The following is a 27,395-nucleotide window of genomic DNA, read 5'->3' on the forward strand; positions in this document are numbered from 1 at the left end:
TCACGGGTGATAGCTCTGCAGGATGTTATCGAAGGGGAACGACTGGTAGAGCTCCTCGGCGTGGACACCGTCGGTGTCGTAGAAGTGCCCGTCGGGCAGGCCGCCCTGCTGGCCCAGCCGGGGCTCGCCCAGCCCCTCCGCGTCCATGAAGCCGTAGGCGGGCTCGGCCAGGCCGGGCTGCGCTGAGGGGAAGGCGGCGCCGGGCCCGGCCGGGGGCAGCTGGAGCGGGGGCTGCTGCCGCTGGCTGCCCAGCACGGCGGCGCTGAAGCGCTCCAGGCTCAGGCTGCCGCAGCCCATGTCCTCCGTGTCCATGGGCAGCCCGGAGCCGCCGGGGAGGCCCTGCTGCAGCTCGGGGCCCGGCAGCCCCGCGGCGCCCAGCCCGTTGGCGCTGCCGAAGGTCCGGAAGAAGCTCGAATCCTTCTCGTCGGGCCAGGCCAGGGCGCTGCCGTCGGGGAAGGCCGGCAGGGAGGCGCTGCCCTGCGGCTCGGTGCTGAAGCTGCTGCCGTGCTGGAGGGAGCCCAGCGCCCAGAACGGGGTGTTCAGCAAGTCCTGCTTGCTCGGCCCCGCCGGCGGCTGCGAGCAGCTCGCGTACAGCTGGCTCGGGTTGGACAGGGCTCCCAGCCCCGGGGACATCGTCAGCGAGGAGGGAAACACGTTGGGTTCTATGGAGAGAATGCCGCTTTTTAGGGATTTTGGGTTTTTTGTGGTTTTTTTCCTTCAAATCACAAGCGGTAAAAGGCAAAGGAAAGACGGCAAGATTGCACGGATGTTCCCACTGTCTATTTGCTTCAGTGCTGTCCAGGATGGACCCCGGAGTTGTAGGCAGCAGCAAGAGAGCTGCTTACTGTCACAAACATCCTTTCCTTAGGATTTTTCCTCCTGAGAAGCTCAGAGGCCTCAGGAACAAAAAGCAAACATTGATTATCTGCTGCTGTGGGATGCAACAGGTGCATCTGTGATTGGTCTCATGTGGTTGTTTCTAATTAATGGCCAATCACAGTCAGCTGGCTCAGACAGAGAGTCCAAGCCACAAGCCTTTGTTATCATTCTTTGCTATTCTATTCTTAGCTAGCCTTCTGATGAAATCCTTTCTTCTATTCTTTTAGTATAGTTTTAATATAATATGTATCATAAAATAATCAAGCCTTCTGAAACATGGAGTCAGATCCTCATCTCTTCCCTCATCCTCAGACCCCTGTGACCATGGTCACAGCTTACCTCACCCCCCTATGGCCCATACGGAGGGTGACACAAAGAACTGATAGCTTGAAGTCTGTACAGTCAGAAGCATCGCTGTCTTACAGGAGCAAACCCTCAAGAGATTAGCATTTCAAGCAAAGAGAGGGCACTATCTGCTTAAAGCACTGTCAGACTGCAGGCAAAAACCCACCTTTCTTAATTGCCTTCCCCTCAGGAGTGACCACAGGGAATGGGGATACCTTGGGCCTCTCCATTGTGTTGGATCCTGTGATGGAACAAAACATGAGTGTGCAGCATTTACAGGGTACAGCTCCAGCTAAATGTAAGTTCACTCAAACAAGAAGAAAAAGACAAATATTTTCCTTACCACAGTCCTGTATGAGCTTCTGCCAAGCCAACGTTGATCTCTGCCTTTTTGCTTTGTTGCCATATGGATCTGGAGAGAAAGGAGTAGAAGGGGAAAGTTGTATTTCTGTTTAAGGATGGCCTAAAGGAGCTCCCTAGTGGCACCAAGTTGTAGTAGGAATTACTTAAAGGAAAACATTGCAGGCATGGCAGCACTAACAAACCATGCCAGTGTTACCCAGCAGTAATTCTGGTGATTTCACTGGAAGAGGGAATAACTGACTGCTCTAACTTTCAAACCCCAAACTCTACTTTGCCGAAGCAGCACTGTGGATTTCCTATTAATTAAGCCACCACCACGAGTCCTGCATTGACCATGGCTGCTCAGAAGCTCATCCCACGGTTGGAGCCGTACCCTTTTCATCTGGCAGGTATCTGAAATCCATGGGCTCACTGACTTCCTGGTCCGAGGGCCTGCGCAGCTGCATCTTCACGGTGACGGGCTCGGAGATGTCCCTGAGGAACGGCGGCGTCCGGAACACGATGGCGACCTGGCGGTGCACGTCGGCCTGGGAAAAGGAGCCCTTGGCCTCCCAGTTGTCCAGCACAAACCTCACTTCTATGTCATCTACGCCAGGAGAAACAGAAGGTGCTTGTCAGGCTGGAAAACTGAGAACTTGCAGCAGAAAAAAGAGGGAGCGAAGTGAGGAGCTGAGATCCCACAAACCTGGAAGCTGTTCCAGCCAGCTCCAAACCCAAACCACTCCAAGGTGTGTGCTGAAGGGTTTCAGCCCTCCAGCAGGAATGTGTCCATTTGGGAAAAAGGGAGAGAGAAAACCCAGTCCAGGTTACCTTTCTGGACTTTGTCACACAGCAGAAATATTTCATCTCCTCCCTTGACGCTTCCACAGTTCTTGTTCACACGACAAATTCTCAATTCTGCGGTGTTGGGAGCTCCTGGAAGCAAACAGGCAGATTTAATGATCCAGAATTGCTGGGACTTCAGAGTGTGACACCCTGAAATCCACACAAAGCAATTTCCTCCATACAGGAAATTCAGCAGCAGGGTCTGACATTCCATGATCCTACAGCTTATCTCCAAACACAAGACACCAGCACTGTTGTGCCACCACTCCCTAACCATTGTAGAGCAGTCCTAAATACTTCCCCCACTGAGGTGGTTGTGCTCAGCCCCACTGCCCTTCAAGCTGCAGAATTCAGAGCAGTTCTGTGGGTGACTGATTACCTGGTACAGTCACACTTCTCTGGAAAGAGCTAGGCTAGCAAGTCAGGAGAATTCCCCTCTCTGAGGATCTGGCTGCAGCTCTGTTCTCAGAGCTGCTTGGCCATCCAGCCTCTCCTCTGTTCCCCTCTGCAGGTGTCCAGGAGCAGCTCCATAATTTCACACCTTCACTGAGGGCAGCAGGTCCACCCCAAAGCACTCAAACTTCCAGCCCCAGACTGTGGCTGTGCAAGAACAGCCCTCAGGATAGCTGAGGATGGAGAGCTGCCTCCCTCCCAGCATGAATTAGCCCCCACTGAAAGCTGCACAATCTCATGGCTATGGGTGACTCCAGCAGGATGGAGCCACGCTCTGCCTGGTGGTGTCTGGCTCCATTCTGGAGCAGCAGCTCCAAACACATTTAAAATGTCTGGAATGATCCAGCTGCTGCTGCTTGGACACCATGAAACTGATCCTTCATGAGGCTCCACCACAACAGGCTCCCCATTCCAGACTCAGAGAAGAAACCCAAAAATCAAAGCTCATGGTATCAGCCTAAAAAAAACCAAAAAAACAAAAAAAAACCAAAAAAACAAAAAAAAAAAACAAAACAAAAAAAAAAAAAAAAAACAAAAAAAACCCCAACAAATAATCAACAAAAACCAAACCAAGCCAATTTGCTTTAGACTCTCAGTACCTAGAGTAGAGCTCTGGTAACCTCTCACCAGTCCCCATTAGGCAGTTACTATCTGCAGCTCTACTGTCACTGTTCTAGTGGGAGCTCAGCCCCATGCACTACATGACACACACCACTTCATTTGCTGAATGAATCAGAACCCTTCAAGGGAGGGGAAACCAAACAAACCCAGAAACAGCACAGGGCCATGTGATTGACAGCGTCACAGTGAGCTCTTCACAGGAAGGGTAAATTAAGAATTGTGAGGAAAAGCCTAATTTTACCATGTTTCACTTCTGTGTGCTTGAATGGCATCAACAGCAGAGAATCAAGGAGTGGTCTGGGTTGGAAGGGACCTTAAAGATCATCCATTTCCAATTCCCCAGCCATGGGCAGGGACACCTTCCCCTATCCCAGGTTGCTCAGAGCCCCATCCAGCCTGGCCTTGGACACTTCCAGGGATGGGGCAAACACAGCTTCTCTGGGCAGCCTGTGCCCTGGTACAGTCACACTTCTCTGGAAAGAGCTGGGCTAGCTATGAACTACAAGAAAGAGAAGAAAATACTGGATTTGAAGTGTCCAAGCTGGCTTCCATGGTATCTCTTTGCTCCTAATCTGAGCAGATCTGTGGAGGCTCAGAGCCCAGAGCCCAGGGGTGCCCAGCCTGCAGTCCCTGTCCCCTGAGGGCACAGCCTGGCTGTAGGACAGAGCAGCTCCAAGCAGGCTGACACTTTTAAAAGCAACTAGGATGTGAAACTGAGCAGGGCTGTTCTTTACAATGTGTCGTTGGGTTTATTTACAGAGCTGCTGTGCTACAGGGAGGGCTCTGGGTGTCAGAGCTGCCCACAGACACCCAGCACCGCCCCTGCTTCCCCCACAGCAGCTCTGCAGGCTCTGACATCAGCCCACCAGCTGTAATCATGATTTGGCACATTTCTAAATGGTAGCTGAGGCAGAGCTGCAAATCTGGTGCATCAGTTTTTTATCTCAGCCCTGATTATTTCAGTGCAAGGGTTCTCAGTGACACAATGCTAGCAGCTCCAGCTTCTAGATCGTTCTGGAGGAGACTCTAATTATATCAGAGCCATCTGAGATCATACTCAGCTTACTCACAATGGTTTGTGCCCACATCAACACAATCCTAACAACTTCAGGAAATGCAGATTCATTTTATTCAGTACTTTCTGCTAAAATGGACGTCAAATATTTAGCACGGAAATGCTCATGGTGCAGAAATTAAAAACGCTGCAGGGAAGTTTTTCAGGATTAAGAGTTCTTTTGCTACTCTGCTCCCAGAGGAGTCCAGCACACACTGGGGGCTAAAATCCTCAGCTGCTGATGCCCTAGGGATGCCCAGTTTTGTGGAATGTGGAAAACAATGCCAAGGAGTGTCACACACTTCTGCACCCTCCTGGAGCATGACCAAAGACTCCTCCATTGCCCACCTGTACATGGAACAGCCACCAACCAGGACACAAAAGGCCTTCACACAGTTTCCCACTGGCAAAAATCTCTCCTGCAAGTCACATTCTAGAGCCCTCACAAGGCAAAGGCAAGACTCCTCAAGGGCACAAACAGGCTCCAGAGGACTCTTGGAAAGCAGATCAGCCTTGAGGCAATCATGCACCTCACTACTATCACTTGAATCACTTGGCACATCAGGCATGAACCCTTCCTTGCAATTACACTGCTGTGGTGAACAAGGGCTGGAAAAACACCTGGGTGTGAGTCCAGGAATGCCATGGACAATCCTCACTCTGGCTGGCCAACATTTCACCCTGGGATCATGTCTGAATGTTTGCTCACTGTGCCTTGCCATGGGACGCTCATGCACCTGGCAGTCCCAAGCCACAGAAGCGACTCAAGAGCTGGCACAGACCTCAGGAAGAGAAAGAAGCTGAAGAGAAAACAAAAAGGAAGGCAAAGAGAGCCATGTGGCTGAGCCATTGGTACTCACTGTTGTCGTAGATGGGGTTGGAGATCAGAGGAGGCAGGGCTATGCTGTAGTTGCCGTGCTCATCAGGGAGGAAGGCCTGGAAGCAGAGCCGCACCACGTTCAGGTCGTACTCGTCGATGTTGTGCAGCTGCTCCTCGGGCACTGCAGGACACACAGCACCCAGGTCAGGCACAGAACCAGCACCAATTCCTCACCAAACTGGGGATGAGCCCTCACCAGTACAAGAGATGGAGTTGCCCAGCTGGACAGGGGCTGCATGAATTAATCCCTTGCTCACACCAATGACACTGAAGCCTTTCACGCCTTCCCTGCACCCAATAAGGCTCAGCTCTCTGAGCTCTCCAGCTGTTCCTTGTGCCTGGGTTCCTCACCTTGCCTGCCACAAGTTTCATGTAGCTATAGCTTAAAAGTAATTTTTTATTCTTTGTGCATGATAAAATTTACAAACTTAATGTTATTGCCCAAGAGAAATACTTTGGTACAAAGGGATCCTAGTGTCCCATTAAAGATTTTCTTTGGCCACATGGTATCATTATTTTCCTCTGGAGACTGAGATGGAAGGCAATGCCTGGGGCAAGAATGAAGCTGAAACAACAGAAACCTCTCCCCATCACCACCAGCAGTGTCACAGCTGTACCTTTCAGAGCAGGGATCAGTGGAGCCATTGGGACACAAGAAGGAAAGCCCTGCTGGAAAGGATCCATTTCCTTGCATATCCCTCCCAGTGTAAAGCCCAGCAATGCATAACCCAAACTCAGCACTTCAATTCTGTTCACTCATTATTTTAATTAATTACAAGACACAGGGCTTGGAGTATCATTACTGAACACTTCATGTATTCCCAGCTTAATGGACAATTCTGGGAAGAGCAGCCCCCTCTGAATTCGACACTTTCCTTTAAGGTGTGACACTAAACCATTGTGTTGGCATTCAATGCTAGTAAAAATGAGAAACTGGCTTAGTTTCACTGAAATAGAAGTACTGATAATTAAAATAATTGCAAGTGTTTCTGTCTCCCCAAACCCCTCCCAGCAGCAGTGCAGCTGTTCCACACTCCTCACAGCTACCCAAAGCCAACATGTGCCAAGCCACCAGATCACCAGCTCTCCACTCCTCCCCTCCCTTTCAAAGGGCTCTTGCAAGAGCAGAAGATTAAACGTGGCTGTGATAAGCAGCCTGGGGACCATGCTGCACTGATTAGATTGCCTGCTCTGACCTTTAGCATTTATCACTGGCTCAGGTTCCCACCCTGCCACGAGTGGGATTCCACAATGCCCACTTGAGTGCCTTCTCCCTTTCACCTTTTGATAAGTGTGAAATTTTAAGTGTGATGAGCTCAGAATACTTTCCACTGGGCACTCTGAGTCCTTCTGGTGCTCTGAATATCAATTTCTCCTGGTCTCTGGTGCAAAGGGAAATCAAGTCACTTTTCCCCTTTCCAAGCCTGCGATCTGCAGTATCTCAAGGCAAATACTGCAGTGAGCACAAAACTGAGCAACAGCTGTGTGAGTTTCAGAAGTGTTGAGCCCAGGGGAGTCCTGCCTGTGGCACTGCGCAGGTTGGTGCTGGCTGTGTCACCAGACACACACAGTTTTATACTTTAATGCCCTTCCTTAGCTCACCTGCTACCCTGAAAGAGGATCTTTAGGAAATGGGTCTGGAGCAGAGAGCTCCTCAGCCTGACCTGGATTTGGCTGAGTTACAGCCCAGCTGCCTCCGGGTACAGCTGATTCAGGGAACACAGAAGGAAAAGTGCACTTCCAAAGGGCACCTTGCAGAAGGGCTATCAGGAGAGCAGCTCTAATCCATAATCCATGCCCTGACATCATGGAAGCTCCCAAGGACACCCTGACATGAGGGCTCAAATTCCTGTTAGCCATTGGTGACCATGTGGGTCCCTGCAGAGAGCCAAGGGGTGCTCACACCTCAAACCTGTTCACAATCAAACCAAGCACGCAGATTCAGTACCTTTTGCCTGAGTAAGCTGTCTGTGGATGGAAGCTGAGCACGAAATCTGGATCTGGCTCCTGACCCTGAAGCCAAAGCGAGGACATTGTGGTTGTGCAAGCAAGGCCCTCTCTCACGCTAAAGGAGCCTCAGCCCTGCTCTGGGCCCTCCACAGGGAAATGTGACTCTTCCTCAGAAACATCTAACAGCAGACTGAAGCCTAAGAGTACTCTACAAAAGCAAAAATACTCTAGATATGGAGAACATTAGCAATGCTAATGCTCAAATGATGTCATTTCCTCTGCCACAAACTTGCGCAAATTCCCAATAAATCTGTCCAACACCTGACACAGGAGTGGTGTGCCAGGAACAGCAAGGGACAGAATCACTGGGTACAGCTCATTCTATTGCAGCAAAACCACTGCTCCTGATTTGCATGTTTGCATAAACCATTTAATAGAATCTTTAAAAATCTGGGGTTTGAAAGAGGAAGCGTTCAGTCAAGAGTGATTCCTCTTGGGCTATTTTTAACCCCACAAGAAGAACATAACAGTGCAAGAAAAGGAGAACAAGACAGCTGCAACTCCATCTTGTGATGACACGCTTCAAAAAAGAGAGAGACACCAGATTCCATGTGCATATGAAGAAGCACACAGCTTTCACCAATTTCAAAACAAGACAACCATCCAAACAAAACAAAATGCTGTTATTTTTAACAAACATCTAATCCTGCTCCCTCTGAAGTCCATTTGAGAGCAGCCTCTGCCTTGGAGTGGATGCTGGCTGACACCTTGGGAATATTAAAAGCAAACAAAGCCGAGGCAGACAAACAGCCTGAGCAACGCCCGGAGCGCGGCCGGGTGGAGGACGGCCATGTCACCCCATCTTATTCCACCAGCTCCTGTGCAGAGGGACAACAGAGGGGTTAAACCTGACAAACCTGCAGTCATTAGAGTTAGGAAACGCTGTCGAAGATTTTGGGAACGCTATGTACTGGAGAGGAGGAGCAGCCACCCCACCAAGCTCGGCGCAAGCAGGACAGAAACCGGGGCCATCGCAGGTGGGAAGGAAAAACATCATCCCGTGCGGCACCTTGGGGGCACAGGTGTGGTGAAAAAAGGCTCCAACACAACACAAGAACCAAAAAAAAAACAAAAAGGGAAGGAGTTCTCTGGTTTTGGCAAGGGTTCAACTTCCTCTTCTGACTGCTGCTCGCTGTGTGGTACCACACCTTAGTGTCTTCATCTGGATCCAGCTGAAAGAGCTGGAGCCCAACCAAAAGCCTGGGTATACTCCTGTGATGGCCCAGCCTAATTATAAAAAATAGCCTTCACCTGGCAGAAATCCTTTAACTGTAGTTAACTCTGCACACAGGAACACATGAAGGACTATTCGTAAGCTTTACAAGGAGCTTTCAGAAGCAACTCAAAGAAATTAAAATAATATTTTAAAAATAACTAAAATTCTAAGGTAAATACGGAGTATGATGTAAAAAATGCTCATAAAAAATACCAGCAGCACCATGGTAAAAGAAATGCAACCCCAGTCACCAAGATTCTGGCAATAGGGTTGCAAAAGGAAAACCTGCAGTTATGGCCAAACCCAGGGAGGATTTGTTGTTCATCTGGAAAGGCACTACAATAACTAAATAATTTCATTATAGATCTGTTTACAACTCTTCTGAAAAAAATGCTGGTTTCTCAGCTTTACTAAATAATTATCTTGGAACTAATTCCCTAATCCACTATCTGCTAAGGTGGGAAGGGACCAACACAGTCCCAGTGTGGGCAAAACACCCCACACATGGGCTGAACTGTGAACTCCTTCCAACCTGAGCTGGCTGATCCAGGCAGCTCCCAGGCATCAGGTTTGGGCTGTCTCTGTCTCCAAGATATTGTCTCTAAAATCCAGAGATACCTTGCTGGGATTCCACTGAATTCCACTGCGAACCTGCTGGATTTGTTTCTGTAACACAAAATTGAAGACTTTTTGGGTTGAACACACCAACGTGCAAGCCCAAGTTTGGAAACAAAATTAAAGATGCTGGTAATGTCAGGCATACTCTTTATTAATTTCTAATTATAGTTTTATTGATTTTTTTAGTATTTTATTAGCTTTCAACATCCAGCAAGGCCAATAAAATGCCATTTATATGATTAACTTAATGGGGGGTTAAGGGCTCTGATGTTCACTCATGAGGTGATACATCAGGGAAAGTGGAAGTTTATTCTGAACACTGAAATGATCAAGGGTTTGGTTTTTTGACTGATAACACCTATCAAACAGCACATACCTCACACAGAGCCCACCATCTAGCTAATGATGTCACCATCTGGAGTGGGCAGCGCTGGAGGCACCTCAGATTAACCTGCATGGAAACTTCCAGGGCAATGTGGTGTGACACAGTCAGAGAGGGGGCTCTGTGGAGAGCACATCTCACCCTGCTGCAAAGGGACATCCTGTGACCTTCCCCTGTCACTGAGGGGCTGCAGGGCCACATGAGCCACATGAGATGTCAAAGAGAATGCCCTTCCACCAGTTAAAACACCCCAGAGATCACACCTCATTAATAATCATCACACATCACTCCCCACATGTGTGGGGAACACACATCATTAATAATCATCATGAGTTGTTTCTCTCTTACGCAGATGAGGGTTTTTAATTTAGGGATATGCTGGGAGCTCAGTTTCATTTAAGGGATGAGACAGAAGTGGTTTGCCTGCAGGGTTTTGCTCCTGGAGTACAAAGATACCCCCCTTGGCCCTGATACCGACTGGGCAGTCTAACTCGGCCCATGCCCGAGGTTTTGCTGCCAAAGGTGGCTCTGCCCAACCTTTCCAGCACTGCTCAGGCTGGCTCGGCTCTCATGTGGTGAATCAGATCAAGGAACTGGTCTGGCTCAGAACTATCTTGCCAGAAGGGAAGAGGAAAAGGCTTGTTTGCAGCCAGCTGGTTCCCACGACAGGCAGCCCTGGCGCAAGGGAATCGGTGGAAGCAGAGCTTCTTCCAGGGCTGCTGCTGATTTACAGCAGGATCAGCCAGGCAGGGAAATGGGCTGCAAGCCACAGGTCCCTCTTGGTGCCCAGGAGATCCATTTCAGACCCAGCTTATCCCCCAGCCTGTGTCTGCTGCAGCCACTGCTGTGCTGGGGCAGCCTTTTACTAACACTTCCCAAGGGGCAGGATCATGGAATGGTCTGGGCTGGAGAAGACCCTAAAGCTCATCCAGATCCATCCCCAGCCATGGTCAGGGACACCTTCCACTGCCCCAGGTTGCTCCAAGCCCCATCCAACCTGGCCTTGGACACTTCCAGGGATGGGGCAGCCACAGCTTCTCTGTGGGCACCCTGTGCCAGGGCCTCAGCACCATTAAAGAATTTCCTTTGTATATCCAACCTAAATTCCTCTCTTTCTGGGAATCCATTACTCCTTGTCCTATCACTACAGTCCCTGATGAAGAGTCCTGGTGAAGCTGGGAACAAGGGGAGGGAAGGACTGCGGCAGCACAGTGTTTCTTCTCCCAATACACCCACACCTGTTTATTCCACTGAGATTCACAAAAGGTAATTTTCAATCAATTTTGCAGAAAAAAAGAGAAAATTTTACCTGTACCTTGAAACAGAACGTGCATCAGCAACACCCATTTTTCAAAAAGCACAAACTCAGGGAGCTGATGAATGCAAACAGCTAAAATTCAGATGCCATTCTACAGTCAGTAAATGTCCAAACTTCTGTGGATTCATTTCCCTGGTTTACAGAAGAAAGAAATGCAGGGGAGGCAAATGGCCTGGCCAAAGGAAGAACTGGGAATACAAATTACAACTTTCAAAACTCAGCACTTGTTTTGTGTAGACGGTGTTTCTCTGGTTTCCTTTCCTGTTTTAAATTCAATGTGAAAAAGGTGAAGCTGGAACAGATTTAAACGAGTGTATCCATCAGCCTCTGTACATTCCTGATACCTTTCTTTGGCAGTTTCTGTTTCTATCATAAATAAACAAAGAAGTCAGCATTTTTGTCTTGCTACCTGGTAATTTTCCTTTTTAAACAATTTGAAAGGGGGCTGTCCTTCATTATTAACACATGCATTTTGGAATGAGCAGAAAGGAGCATTTGCATGAGAGCAGAGGAGCAAAGGGCTTCCCAAAGCTAAGCCAGGGCCATGCCCTGATCAGGACACGCAGCTTCCCTTGAGTGGTTTGCTCGGTGCCCCTTCAAAAGGGATTCTCACTACTAAGATTTTACACCTCAGGATGTAACTGGAGGGCTGCACATTTGTTTTAATAAAAGAAAAGAAGCTCAAAGCTCCTTGTGATGTCCGAGGAGATCGTTACAGCAGACACCTTCAACCCATTGCCAAGAGCCGCTCACGGAATCCATCAAGCTCCACAACACTCCCTGTGGAGCTGGCGCAGGTGGAGAGGGGGATGCTGGGGACAACACAGGAGAGCAGCAGCAGAGGAGAGGGGGTTTCTCATGGAAGCAGAGGCGGAGGAAGCGCGGAGGGGGCGGCGTGGGCAGGGCGAGGGCGTCACGGCACAGTGACGAGCGCAGGGTCAGCCGCCGGCGGGCGGAAAGGGAAACGCAAAGGAAACGCTGCGGAGGCACAGCAGACGTGCTGAGGTGTGGGCTGCAGGGAGAGCCTGAAAATGAACTGCATGCTCCTCAGCACGAGCAGCTGCAAAGGAGCAGGAGGATTGAGCCAAGCTCCAGGGAGAGTCAGGTTATCCCCGCTGATAAAACTGCCTGGAATTTGGGGATTCTCACTCTGAGATGAGTCCAGAGTTTTTGTGCTGCCATGCATTTGGCTAGAAAAAGGTCAGTCCTTTGTAACACTGCACTGAGTACAGTTTTTCCATAATTTAAAGAAAACATTTAGGGCTTTTCCTCATTGACAATTAACTCCAGTTGTTATTAACTCAATTGTTGTCTCTATGTCAAGTCACACCCACTCACAAAAGCTCTTAACTGAAAACTGGCTCTTCTTTTAATTTGAGTTGGCTGTACATCAGACAGTGCATGGGAAGACAAGGATATGGCACAACTCAACAGCTCCTAAAAGAAAACAAACACCATAGAAAGCAGACATGGACCAGCTCCACTGGCGGAGTAACTCTGCTCCTTCGATGCTGTGCTATTTGTATCATCATCATCACCATCATCATGCCAAGTAATCCCAGTTGCATGTTAGGCTGACACTGTGCCCCATTTCCCTGGAGTGCTCAGAGATGAGAGACAAAAGGGATTTCTAGAATTCTTGAGATTGTTAGAGGACTAAAATACATGGCACGTGCTTTGGGAACTCCACAGATCACAACCACAGTGTGGAAACAGCAATTCCCTCTCTCTCAAACAAGGCTAACACAAGAGGAGCAACCTGATTGCAAGTCATCCATCCTAGTGAATGCACACAGCTCTTACAGCCTGTGCTGAACTTCACAAGGCACAAATGCTGCCAGCCAACACTGGGAGCTCATAGGGAGACAGCCTTACACAGATGCACTTCAAAAATGACCCAATGCACCTCCAGCTGGGCACACGGTAGTGATCTGCCAACAAGTTCTGATCATCCAGGGATTCCAAGGTAGGCATCAGTCGTTTAGGGTCAATACTCAACCTCTCTTCCCCAAAAGGAGGCTCAGGACAGGGAATGCTTGTCCCAGAAGAAAGTGGGAAAGAAAAAAGAAAAGCCTACCAGCCCACAAGCACCCTCAAGGCTCGTTTTCCATGAAGTTCCTTTGATGATGTCATACAAGAAATGAGTAACACCAACTTGCGACCTGCTCCAGAATGTCTCCGAACAGGGCAGGTAAAGCACAATGCAGGATGGATTCAGCACAGCCTGCACAATCCTGGAAAATGTACCAACACTCCTCTGACCTTAAAAAACAAACTAAATCCATACATAAAACTCTCAACCTTGTCAAGCAGCGAACATTTGCGGCGATTGCTGCTCGCAAAACCCTGTTCTGATCAACTAAATAAACACATAAAAACATTCCTGTCACTAATTCTGTTTTATTAGACCTTGGTCCCAGGCCTTTCTGGGCTCTGCTCAGCGTGGGACTGCCCTGGAGGCCGCTCTCAAGTGGCTCTGCTTTGTGCTGACACGTTAACATGCGCCGAAGGGCAGTGACACAGCTGGGGATTGCCAGCAGCCCCTTCTCAGCACAGCCCCTGCCCAGAGCAGGCTCTCCCCTGTGTGTCACCCAGGCAGGCTCTCCCCTGCTGCCAGGGCAGAAAAGTGGCCCCCTCCACTGCTGGACTGGTGGGAAGCAGCCCAGGATCTGCCCGGATTCTACAGAGCTCAACTTTCCGTGATCGCCCAAAATTTATTATTGGATGTGGAGTCAAGTGTCAACAACTGTAAAAATCTACTTCCTTCTAAAGAAAAGTTCCCCTTTCATTGCTTGAAATCAAGGTAGAGCTGGCTGAGTCAAGGCAACACAATTCAAACCCTTAAAGTGTTTAAATTGTGCTGATGAACTAAACTCTTGTCAAAATACCGTGTGCATAGATAATCCTAACTAGGATATTTGTTCAGATGGGTCATCAGGGCCATCAGCCTGATTCCAAACAGCTGCTCTAAAGTGAAGAAAACTATCAAAGACATTTCTTATTCTGTGATAAATTCAGCATCCTTCTTTCTGTCCCAATTCAGGGACATGTATTTTTAAAGCCAGCCAGAAATCCAGCTCTCAATTCTCCATTAAGGATCTTACCTGAATATAGCAAGAGTTCTGTGGGTATTAGAAAACCCACTGAAGTGTCTGGAGAATCTCCAAGGCCCTGCTTGGGGAAATACACTTAGGGAAATGCATGACTACATTGACATTGCTTAGCTAATAATTTGGGGTATTTATGCTTTTAATTTCATTCCCCCCAGTTGTGCCTGCATTCTGCATGTGCTCGTCCCACTGCAATTGGCCAAAAAATGTTGCAGTGTGCTCCCCACCACCTCTGCGCAGAGAATTAGCAGTAAAATTGCTGTGAGGGGAGCTGGTTTAACAAGTTTATCTGAAGGGAAACCACTCTCCTTTTTTCATTTTTTGCTTTCAAGTTGGTTTTCCACTGGAGCACTCGCTGTGGGGCCACGCAGCCCCTGTGTGTGGTGGTGTGAGGAAAGTGGTGGGAGTGTGTGAGCAGGGATGGAGGGGAGAGCAGGATGACTCCTCCTGAGAGCAGCCCACAGATCAGTCACGTCAAACAAAACCCTTCACAGGTGTGGTTCTGCAGCAGCAGGCCCTGCCTCTGACCCTGATGAGCCCAACCACAGCATCACAGGATGGTTTGGGGTGGAAGGGACTTGAAAGATCATCTTGTTCCACCCCCTGCCATGGGCAGGGACACCTCCCACCACACTGGGCTGCTCCAAACCCTGCCACTGCAGTCCTGCTCTGGGTTTCTGAGCTGCCATGCTGTGAAATCAAGTGAGGGGCAGCTCCCAGGGGGCCATCAGCCCCCTGGCCTGGCCACAAGAGACACAGCAAGAGAAGAGATGAGATGAGAAAGTGACAAGTGAGATTTGTACTGGCTTAAGTAACTCTTGTTGAAGAGTTATGCTAATTCAGTCTTTTACTCTCATCACTGCCAAAACTGGGGAAATCCAACTCCCAAGATACTTGGAGACATTTCCAGGAAAGGTTTCTGCTGCTATCCCATTCCTTCAGCCCAAGCAGCAACTCAGACTGCTGCTGGGAATTACAAAAACTCAATAGAAAAAGAAAAAGGGCAACTATCCAAATAGATGCATCATGTGATGACTGGGAAGAAAGACTGGGAGGGACACAGAAGGGGAAGACTGCTTCTCAGAAAGAGAGTTTTTGGAGAATAAAATAAAGCTCCAACCCAAAAGCAAAGGCAGGACAGGACAAACAAAACCCCATCACCCTGCCAAGAGAACCAGCTGATTTCCACTCACCATTGAAAGGGTTAATTTTCTTTGAGATTCGTAAAGAAATGGATTCCTTCAGGTCTTTCTTCTTCACACACTGAATGCCCAGGTTCTGAAAACTGAAGCATATGTGGCCAGATTTCAGCAACTAATAACATCTTCAGTGTAGACTATTAAATAAAATATTTGATTAGTGTGATAACATCCAGTGTCAGAAATTTTAAAAAAGCTTCTTTTGAGAAGGGTGTACAAGACCTGAAGAGCAAAGATGCTTTTTTTCCTAAAGTAAGGGCAGACACAGAAGGGAAAAAAATCCTAAAATAAAATTCTAAATAATTTACATTCTTAAAAATATGTATTTCTATATTAAAATTTATTACTCTGCAGTAAACCTACAGTGATTAAAAAGTAAGATACTGAGTTTGGGTGATTTATAATGACAATCATTTTTGTAATCAATAAACCTGGTAATTTGCATTAGTTAAAGGATTTGCTCTCCTGCTTTTATCAGGGAATGTAAATCTTGAACACTATTATAAAGGGGTTTTTTTAAACAGGTCAAAACAAGTTTTTAAATCTCACATAGTTATGGAAAAGTTCTGAAGAGCTCAGCTCCTCCTGATTTGCATAAAGTTCAGGTTGCCCTGATGCAGGAGGTGGGGGGAGTCCCAGGCAGGCTGACTCTTTCCCACATGGAAAAACCATGACATCATCAAAGCTGAGTGGATGAAAAGCAGGAAGTTAAAAAAAAAAAAAAAAGAAAAAAGAGAAATAATCTGTGTTTCATGATGTTATAATAAGCTCTGAAGATGGGTTGTGCCAGGCATCTTTCTCCAGAAGTCCCAGCCATTTCCCTTTCTTTGAAACTCCACAAACCTTCATTGCTTCAGCAAAAGAGCATCTAAAGATAGTCTTTGTTCCTGCCAAGAGTGCTGGTACACCTCTGAACCAGCCTATCCTAGCAGGGTGTCAAGTTTAATCTCCCTAAACTCCCCTGTCTGTGTTCAGAGGCTCCCAAACCCTCTGCCATCAGGCTCCACTTCCAGAACCTCTGCTGGCAGAGGAAGGCACAGGCTTCCTTTGCAAACTGAACATGGCATGACCCAGGGGAAAATAAAACACAGCAGCATCTCATCATTCACTACAGCACTCTGCCTTCCTGTCGTGGCTACTGACACTCACACTGGGACTGCACCTTGATGAGCAATCCCACCGCCACCTGCTCCTGCAGAAGTACTTTCTTTGGGGCTGGATCACAGCACACATCATTTCCCCCCCTCAGAACACCCACTGTGCTCCACAGATTGTTTGAAGCACACCTCCAAGTCCACAAACAGGGGCAGCTCCTCTTTATACCCCCAAAGGAAGCCTCTCATGCACAGGAGGATTTTCAGCAGCTCGAAATTGTCAGATTACCAATTTATTATCAATCATCAATTGTCAGTTTTCAAAGGCTGTGCTGTCACAGTGAAAGTGTGTGTTTAGCCATGCCTAGGCAGAGCTGGGGCAGAGGAGGAACTGCTGAGAGCCCCAGCAGGGCTCTGGGGTTTCACATCGATGGGCACTGACAGGAAGCAAGTGAGATAACGAGAAGAGAGAGGGAGAAGTAGGAAGAGAGAAGAAAATTAAAAACAGCTAAGAAAACTATGATATCATCCTTGCAGAGAGAAGAAACTAGGAAGTAAAAAAATCTGAGTACACAAGCAGCCCCACAAACTCTGACTTTCATAGCCTTGCCTTGATGTCTCAGCCAGGGAGGGCTCTGATCAACTCTGGGCAGCAGTACAAAGATCATTATACCACAGGCAGAACAAAATGCTTGGGAACTTTCAAACATGGGGAACTTTGAACAGCAGAAAGCAGAGTAATTACTCAGAGCAGCCCAAACTCTGTGATTAATAATTTCACTTCTATTGAGAGAAAAAAAAGGATTTCTGCTCAATTTGGGATGCTCAGCAAGAGTAGAGAGCCAGAAACACTATTGACAGAGGACATCTCCTGCTCACTAGTACTGGATGAGGCTTTTCTCCAACACAGACACGAAGAGAAGAATGTGAAGGTTGAGTCACCAGCCACAAAAAGGAAAATGACTTTAAACATCCAGATCCAATTATGGATCACACTGTTCTTTCATCTTAAAGCAACCAATGATTTGTTAAAAAAAATGAGTGTACCGATGCTGGAAACATTTCAAAGGGAATGTGTCGAGCCTCCTCCCATCAGGACCTCCAATGTCAAGCACAAAGCTCACAGTTTCACATTATCAATAACATGAAAGCAGCCCACTTACTATTCTGTAGGTAACTGAGAGGCTCATATCCTAAAAATATTGAGAATTCATGGATGGAGCAAACAAGCACCAGTGCTAGAAGCGAAACATGGCACTATGCCAAAGGACAGGATTTGATGCAAACATATAATGGAGATGAAACCACAATCTGCAAATAAATATCTGCAGAGCTTCTTGGCGTGACATCCTGCAATGGCCTCTCCAACAGGCTCGCCTGTGCCCCCACACTGAAGCTTGTGCAACCAAATGCCAAGAGGAGAAGCAATCCTCAGGGTCTGCCTGCACTCAGTGATGGGAACACAGGGCCAGAAAAGGAGTTAAGCAATCAGGCTTTCTGCTTTGGGTCAGCAGGCACAGAGTGAGGGGAGGAAGTGGGATGGGCCAGAACAGCAGACTTCCTTTGGCCTTGGCTGAGGAAGCTTGGTCTGAGAAGACCGAGGGGAAGCTGGTGAATGGATGGTCAGAGGAAGGTGGAAGGTCCTGCTGGAGTTTAGGATGCTTGCAAGTCAGGGTGCTTCGTGCCCCAGAACATGCTGCAGCACATCCCTGATCCCTTCAGCCTGGGCTGGATGCTGATCCCAGCCCTGATCCCTTCAGCCTGGGCTGGATGCTGATCCCATCCCTGATCCCTTCAGCCTGGGCTGGATGCTGATCCCATCCCTGATCCCTTCAGCCTGGGCTGGATGCTGATCCCACCCCTGATCCCTTCAGCCTGGGCTGGATGCTGATCCCATCCCTGATCCCTTCAGCCTGGGCTGGATGCTGAAGAAGCATCTCCACTGTTTATTTCACCATCAGTGAAATAAATCACCACCCTCAAAACAGATGTGTCTTCAGCTCTCTCCTTTAATAGTGTCCTACTGACTAAACCCACGTAAACATGGAGTAATTTCAGCAACACCAAGAGAATCCCATTGGCCTGAGAACTCTGTGTAAGAGCTACTTATGCACTGAAATATTCACCTGATTTTCTTCCCAGCTCAGTTATGCTTACCCCAAAGCAATAGCCTACTTCCATATTTCCTGCATTGCAAACTGTGAACCACAAACAGCTTGCCAGTTCTAAATTCCCTTCTCCAGCAATAATCACTCCATGTTTGCTGCAGCTTATTCTGCTTTTATTTTGTTACACGAGACCTGGTAAACTTGGAGGAAACACCACCAAATACAAGAATATCTCAAACACAGTTAACAGCACTGAGGAATGTCTTGCACACATCCTGAGTTTTCCTCTCTGCACCCACAAGCAGAGCCTTCCCTGGCACACTTACTCTTCAGAGCTGGGCCTGAGCAGAATCCATATCTTCAGTCAGAAAACTCCAACCCAAACAACAAGCAACAGCAGTGACAGCCACCAACACTCCCAGATGTGTCACAATCACTGTCTTCTAGATTATATGATACTCAGCCACTACAAACTTTCTCCAGAAAGTCCAAATACAATTTCCATGGAAGGTGTGAACTTCCCTCATCGCCACGAAGCACAAATTCTAATGCTGTTACCCTTTCTATTACTCATCATTTTTACATGTAGGAAAGAGTCATGCTCAAGAGTAAGATGTATTAATGAACAAGGCTAAAAAAAGTAAGTGGGAGAAAGGAAAAGAAGACAGACATTGGGGGAATGGTTGAAGGAAAGAAAAGGGTGACAGGAAAGAAAAAGTACACATGTAATATCAAAAAGAGAAGGAAATACTTCCGGGGAAGTTCCCCAGGACGGATTAGTAAACTACAGCAAAGACAGCATTGTAATTGCTCTTTTAATCATTAATATGAGTTTCAAGACACACAAGATTAGCAAATCACTTGCACAATTAATCAAATTCCCAAGCAACAGCATTACTCACGACAGGACTCGTCGATCTGGCCCGAACTCAGCCTCATAGTAGCCATCTCTGCAGTCTTTGCCAACCAGATCATGGGGGTGTGGCTTGTAGGGCTCATTCTTCGTTACCAACGTGGTTCTTATTTTGAATTTTCCAAAATAGTTCAGAATCTGCAAAAAAAATGTGGGATATTTTCAAGGTTTTAGGTATCGGCCCCCAGCTGTTACAGAAAATCAATTCTATCCTGAAATGCTCGGTGGAAGACACCAGAGCTACACAGGGGACCATACAGAAATGCTGCCTGAAGAACAAGTCTACCTCCAAAGATTTTAGGAAAAAAACTCATAAAACCTCTGGGATGAGGATAATACCTGTGCATGGAACACTAAGTAGTGAAAGAGGATCTTAGCAGATACAGGATAACATGACACAATCCCCTCTGAAGTTGTTGGGTTTTTCCCAACTAACTCTCAGATGAGTAGTCAATCTTACACTCAGGCTGGGCAGCAAAGTCTCAGGCTCCTACCAGAGCTCTCACAGCAGTCATCAGACAGTTCAATGCTCCTTTCTCAGGTGCATGAAAGCAACCTCAAGCTGATGGCTACCAGTGAAGTCACCGAGTGTGGGGGAGTGTAAAAGGAAAAAAAAAAAGGAGGAAAAACAGTTTGGCCTCAATTGTTTGACACATAAAAGCCTGAAAGCAAATACAAGACTTACTCAGGCAATGTTTGTGCAGAGGTGAGTTTTCCTCCTCCACTTCCCCTGCCCTATAAGTAACAGTCCCTCTCCTCCTCCTGAGACTCCAAGGATCCACAATGTATCCTTTTCAGTCAACACTTCAAATCTTTAACTTGAGCTGTGCTCTTTCACCTGTCATCATCTGTTTGCATCACTCTCCAATTTAGCTCCATTCAGTCTTCACACAAGCCACTGTAACTTTTTACCCTTAAAATGATACTTCCACTGCTCCTTCACTTTCTGCAACCATTACATCATTGCTCCCTCACTTTACACCCAGCCCCATGAATGTGAAGCCTGATCTAGCTGCTTTTGGTTCTCCAGTTCCCCCTTGATGTTCATCTTCATAACCACACCATGAAATTTAATCTCTTCCTGGCCTCTCTCTTCACGTTTCCATCTCGAGAGGGGACTCCCCTGGAACCCAATCAGCACTAAAGCCTCCCACGGGCTCCAGGGAGGCAGGAATTCACCTAGAAATCACCTGCTATCCGCACAATCAGCTCTGTCATCAATAGTCACCTTTCAAAAGAACAAACTTGGCCAGGCTTGCATGGTCACAAACCCATGTCCCACCTCCCCTCTGGGTTCTGCCTGGCCTTCATGTGCAGCACAGCTCAAGAAAAGAAGAATCAAGGCTTGATTCAGCCCATTCAGCTTGTGCCCTGACACAGACTGGGGCTGAGAGTCTGTGCAAGCCTCTACTCTTGCCAACAGCCCACACAGTTCCTTGTTCAATTGGCAGAGTGCTGAAAAATGAGTCTGGCACCATCTCCATTTCCTGCATTCCCTAACCAAACCCGGCACTGGGATTGTCACAGGGAACCCTGCTTTGCTTCTTCTCTCACTGATTCTGGCTGCAGGGCTGGAGCAGCTTCCACAGCTGCTTTTGTGCAATAGAGACTCACTCTGCTGCTCAACACGACTGCCAACACTCTCCTTCTCAAACCCTCCCTCTTAAAGAGCTTTTTTGCCTCAGCATAAACCATCTCATATTTCTCACATCTTCTCTGTCAATGTCCTGCTGTGATTCCAGAGACTCCATTTTGGGCTCCCCATTGGTTTTTATATGCTGGCACACTCTGCAAACACAGATACATAGCCTCTGCTCCTGGGCAGGAAGATGGCAAGTGCTCTTAACTTCCCATTTAAATTTGAGCTTTCTCCTCTAATCTCAGCTCTGACAGACTTCCTCAAGTGAAAGAGACAAAGGAAACACTGGCAACTTAAACATCAGAAAGGGGATCAGAAAGGATCTTCTCTTACCCTACCTGTCTACGGTCTCCTTTGTCCAGCCTATGAAAGCTGCTGCCCAAGTGGTTCCATTCCAGCTCTGCTGTCTCTGTCTTTGTCCCTGCTTTGGCACAGCTCTCAGGGCTCCCCTGAATCCCTCTCCATTCTGGATTTCCCAACCCATCCATGGTGCAACCACCCCACCCATCATCCCTGCAGATGCTCTGAGGACTCAGTTCCCTGTTCTGAGCTCATTTTGAAGTTCTGCCTTCACACACTTCATGCTGGTGTCTTTTTCAGAGCCCATTCTCCCCATCACGGGTGATTGTTCGCTTGCATAAAGCGCCTTCTTTCATGTTGTGCCCAGCAACCTTTCAAAGCCTTTCCACATTTTGTAGGCAAATTCCTTCAACTCTCCCCCAAAATTCATGCTGCAGTCCAAACCTTAAAACCAAACCCACGTCACCCAGCTAAGAAAGCAGAGCAGATGTGCACGCAGAGAAAGCTGCTAATGAATGGCTCCCAGCCCTGGAGTCTTCACTGCGGCCCCTCTAGCAGCACTTTGTAAACCACCTCTGCACCTTCTCCTCCTCCTGGAAACCAAATCTTTTCGTGACCAGGAGCAAGTAACTCTTTTCCCACTCTGCTGCAGCTCCATTTGCATGCCAAGGAAAGAATCCCAGAAGGAGAGATGAAAAGCATTGTATTTACAGTGCAGAGTCCAACACATAGCTACGAGCACACGGGCACTGCTAATTCCTGGATAAAAGCAGAATTTACCTGGATGGAAGGGAAGGACTTGTTGTTCTCAGTACTGCGTTCTCCTGGGATGCTGCCTGCTGATCTTCCCTCACATTTGTATCTGAAACGCATGCCCCTTTGCCTGGGTTGCTCAAATATTTCAATGTAGGGCTCAGGGCCACCTTCAAAATAAAATATTTTCAATGTTAGGACACAAGAGAGCTTAAAAAGCAGCAGAAGATGCAAGAATTAGAACTTCTAGACTTTTGATTTACATTACCATCCTTCCACTTGGTCTGAAATCCACTCGGTGGATTTCAGGAAATCCACTCTTTATTTTTATGTACATGCACATGTTGAAGCTGGGGTACAAGGAAAGAGAACAGATTTGGATGAAACATCCATGGTATCAACACCATGGAAGTAATTAGCAAAAAAAGACACCCCTCCCTCCATCTCTTCTAGAATTTAGCTTCTTTTAACCATTGTAGAAGATGTGTCTGATGAAAGAAGGTTTTATACTACAAAACCCAAATCATTACTTGGGATTTCTCAAATCATCATCCAACATTTTTAGGAATATTACACTTCTAAGAATGGCTGTCCTCTCCAAGCACTGGTACTGTCAACTGCTGTGTTCTCTTAAGCATCCTCTGGAAGGGAAGATGTTTGCTCAGAACTCATTGATTTAGTTCCTATCAGAGTGCAGCAGAAACTACTCAAATTATGCAAAAAAACCCCATACTCCTAATGGATGGAAGCTCACTATCACTGTGAGCTCAAAAAATACCTGATTGCTCGTATTGAATTCTACATTTTGAGCTGCCCACCTCCCATGGGGCTGGTTTCTAGTTGCAGTATCTCCCCAGACAATGAAACCTCAGAAATGTATTGGGCAGCTGTCAGAAGGGAGGTTTTCAGGAAAGACAGAGTGATAGCTGAGAATAAGAGACAGCAGAACTCTTAAATGGGAGGGGGGGGGGGGGGGTTAGAAAGACATTAACTTAGAAAGAGCCTAAGAACTCTTCAAGTGATGTTTTATTGCCAGACAGCAACAAGCTGTTTCATATATCTCACTGAGAACATCAAACAGGACAGTCAATCAAACAGTGACAACAGTGGGATGGCATGTGAAAAACAAACAAAAGAGGCTAAGTAAATATTGTTGAAGCTGAATCATCACAGTGCTACACAATCAGAAGAACGTAGCTTATGGAAATGTCTACTGAGCTCTCTGTCATCTTCACATAATAGCATCCTCCTCAAGCAAGGCTGAGCATCACAAACAAACAGACAGACAATATCCTGTGGCACAGCACAGGAAAAAAGTGCTTGGACTTCAACATAATAAGCAAAACAGTTATTAAACATATTGAAAGTGCTGAAAGGGTAAAAGAACCCCAACTTCCTTTTGCCCAAGGTCTGTGAATCCACAGCACACAGGTTTTGGCAAAGAGGTGGATTCCAACCCTAACTCCATAATAAAGGCTTCTCTTTTGTGCACCTATATTGGTTTAGGCACCTCTGCCAACACAAAGCTTGAACTTTATGCCTGGGATTTGTTGATCACAAAAGATTTCCAGTGCTGCAGCAGTTCATACCCAAAGTAGGAAAATATTATAACCTAAGAGATAAAGCAATCAAGAGCAGCAGAGAAGGGATGGATGGAAAGAACGACATGTGAGACATCATCTCAGTGTGACCTGGATGCACATTTATCTGTCACACACCTACAAGCAGGGGTGGAACTGCATCCTCCACTGTGTGAGAGCAGCTCTTGGATGGGCTTCAACAACTGGAGCCTCTGCAAAACCTTCACAAGCACAATGCACTTCCACTTGGGACTGTGTTTGGGGTCAGAACCTTTGGGAACTGTGGTTCAGGACTCTTTATAGACCTTTCCAACAGTCAGTCAAATGCAGTTTCTAAACTGATCGCCTCCCACCCGGTAGATTTTAAGTAACTTTCTGATCACCAGCCATGAGCTGTCACATTAAATACACATTAGCCACTAGTCTAGTCTAGGTTCCTCAGGGGGATGGTCCCTTTTCTAGATACTTCCAGCTCTTTACCTAACTCTCCTTTAGATGAGCTTTGCATATTTTCTCTTTCTGGAAAACAAGCAAAAGGGAAGGGGAAGGCAGGCATTGATAACAAAAAAACCTAGAAATGACGTAAAGCTGGTTTCAGAGAGAGAGCAGAAGTCTGGGCTTCTCACAAAACCATGCTCACGCATCTGTGCACGGCTATTTTAACCGCCACACTTCAGCTTACTCCAGTGCTATTGCATTGATCAGCACAAATACAGACACGTATCCATTTATAAATTAAAAATCTGTGTTCAAGTTAAAACAACCACATTACAGCAAAGTGCCTCCTAATCTGGGAGATTCTCATGCTTACATAGCTGCCCAGCAGACATGCAGGACACCCACAGACATTGTGTATTTGTCAGAACCAGCCAGAGCCTCGCTGCTCACCACAAGAGCGCAATCACTTGAGGTCTTTAACTCTTGCTGCTTTAACCAACAATTTCCCTTCAGTTCTAGCAATGCTCGCTTGAGAGGGCTATTTTCTCACCTCTCAAGAGCCCTTTATTTTAAGGCTCTGGGCTCAGTGATCTTTACAGGGCTGTGGTTGAAACAAATGTCATTGAAGGTAAAGCCACCGCTCAGCAGCAGGTGTGTTTGTGGGAAAGTAAAGCTCGGTGACACAGCAGCCTCCAGAGATTAAACATTAAACTTCATTTTGTCTTGGCTGCCTCTCTCTCTATTCAAGAATCACGTTATCATCTCTGCTGTGATTATCAGTGTCATCATGTTTTGTGCAGAGAGGAAACACACAGAAGTGTTTGTGAGAGGTATTACCAGCACTCTGCAGCCAAGTGTCTGGTGTTCCCTATTTCTGTAAATCAGCAATGTGCTTGGAACTGGCACAGCTTAACTATGTCACAATCTGCTCTCTCTCACACACAGAGGTCTGTTAGCTCCCACACACACACTACAGACCTGGCCTCCTCAGGTCTTGCTTTGTATGTCAAACAAATGTGAGATACACCAAAACCCAAACTCTCACTAATTCTAGAGGAGAAACACACAGCTATTCCTATTTATTACCTGCCTGCCCACAACTACTCCATAAAGCATTTGAAATGAAAGAAAAAAATCTAGCTAATCCTTCATCTAAGTTCTTAAGCGTTTAATTTGTCTTTGTAATTAATTCTAATTGCCTATACACATGCTAGCAATAGAAACATTGTGCTGCACATTATAACCTGCCTGTCATTCTTTTTGTTATTGAATTGCTTTTTCCCCCTCCTGCCCTGAATACAACACTGAATAATTTTAAAACCTTCACAAGCACAATGCACTTCCACTTGAGACTGTGTTTGGGGTCAGAACCTTTGGGAACTGTTGTTCAGGACTCTTTATAGACCTTTCCAACAGTCAGTCAAAATGCAGTTTCTAAACTGATCACCTCCCATCAGGTAGATAACCCAAACTATCATATATAACTGGGACATTCGATCTCCTATATTCTCTTTAAAATTATTCTGTTTTAATAAACTGAATAATTTTAAAGAGGATATAGAAGATCAGGTGTCCCAGTTATATATGCAAGGAAAAGAGGCAAAAGCAATGGCAGCTCTGAGAGTTCAGCAAGGAAAAGAGGGAGAAGCAGTGACAGCTGTGAGAGTTCAGCCAGTTATGATCACTCAAGAACTGAAGGGTGTTTTATTCTCACATTTTGAGCAATACAAAGAGCAACAAAAGGACAATCCCTAAAACTCGGAGCAGACTTCCATCAGACCTCTCCATGACAAGAAACCTGTGAGAGTTTCAAGTTCAACACAGCCTGTGCCACCAGGGAGGAGGTGTGACAACCCGATCAAGGGCTCTGTCTCATTCCTTTGCTCCAAGCAAGCAGGCTCTGGGGGAACTGCCCAATTTGCCATTTTCTTGCAGGGCCAGGGGTGAACAGACTCTCCATCAACACCTGCATGTGAAAGCAGAGCAGCTGTGGGTCTTTGTGGAGATGTGAAAGTATCACCCGAAACCCTCCGGCCTGCAGGGAGACACAGATGGGAGAAGCGTCGCTATTTAACTCTGTCACCGCTCTGAACAAATCCCTGGTGGCACAAAGTCTGTCATTTCTAAAAAGCAAGAATCTGCAACACTTCAGGCAAAGCGGGAGGATGGCAAAGCTTTGTCACAGCACACCCCACCCAATTTAAGCAAAAGCAACTGGAACCGCAACACGATTTGATTTGGAAAAGCAGTAATCTACCTAGGGCTCCATAAACTGCACAAATTCTAACAGAGACCGAACAACGCTCGTGAACTTCCTCTTTACTATCGTGTTACATTACAAAACGGCAACTAAAAGAGAAAAAAAAACAACCGACAAAAGCTAGCTAGTACCAGGAAGTTATAAACTTCCCCCGCTGAAAAAATTCCTTATCTGGTTCCTAATTACACTGAAAATACATAAAGACACGAAGAAAAAAAAACAACCCGAAACTGCTCTCTCCTGCTTCATTGTTGCGAGTTTAAAATACATCATAACATTTAAAGCACAAGCCCAGCTGTTTTCTCCCCGCGTTGATAGCTGGCACACCTATATATTTACCAGGAGTGAAAGTTCATACCTTGCTAAGAGAGAACAGAACACACACTCATGTTCTGAAAAGCAGCTTTGCCTAGAGATACTATTCGAATTAGTATAGCCAAGTTTCAAATTTAGGGGCTTTTTTTTAACCCTAAGAAAGATACCAAACAGACGCCTCCCGAAACTCGGATGACAAACTCGGTTTCATTTAGCCTCTAGAAACTTAATTGTGCGTTTTGTTGTAATTACTCAGAGCAGGACCCCTTATCTGCATTACTTTTCATTTGTGCCATCACTATTTCTCATTCATTTGCATTCTCACAGCCGCGTTCCGATGTGAACGGGATCCCGATGACCACGACCCAACCTCTAAGCTTGTTGTCTCCATCCCAGACTGGGACCCGCGCGATTATTTAGCACCTAAACGCTCCCACCGCGCAATTTTAAGACCCATTTGGAACGGAACAGCCTTGTAAGCCATCCGAACGCCGGTTCGACCCCGCAGAGTAAACACCCGCCAAGAGATGCAGCGAGGGCGGGCGGGCGGGCAGCGCTCGGAGCCCCCCGCCCAGCCCGGCCCGGCCCCGCCGCCGCTCACCGGCCATGCTGACAGCTCCGCTCCGGCCTCTCGCCGCGGGGCTCCGGCCCGGGCCCGCACGCCTCGCAGGGACACTGGCACGGCCGCGGCTGCCGGGCTCGCCGCCCTTTTCAGGGGGAAT

General features: G+C 47.1%; 1 protein-coding gene across 1 annotated transcript; it reads right to left on the reverse strand.

Annotated features, from left to right (window-relative positions):
• REL (REL proto-oncogene, NF-kB subunit) lies at positions 1-27,395 on the reverse strand. Its single transcript, XM_058802345.1, has 10 exons — positions 27,275-27,395; positions 22,108-22,250; positions 19,378-19,526; positions 15,268-15,359; positions 5,401-5,541; positions 2,398-2,502; positions 1,961-2,173; positions 1,568-1,636; positions 1,391-1,465; positions 1-662 (listed from the first exon to the last, which is right to left on the reverse strand). The coding sequence occupies exons 1-10, from the start codon at positions 27,279-27,281 to the stop codon at positions 1-3; spliced, it is 1,656 nt and encodes a 551-aa protein (XP_058658328.1). The 5' UTR covers positions 27,282-27,395.

The sequence above is a fragment of the Ammospiza caudacuta genome, chromosome 3, assembly GCF_027887145.1.
Source record: "Ammospiza caudacuta isolate bAmmCau1 chromosome 3, bAmmCau1.pri, whole genome shotgun sequence".
In the NCBI taxonomy this organism is placed as follows: Eukaryota; Metazoa; Chordata; class Aves; order Passeriformes; family Passerellidae; genus Ammospiza; species Ammospiza caudacuta.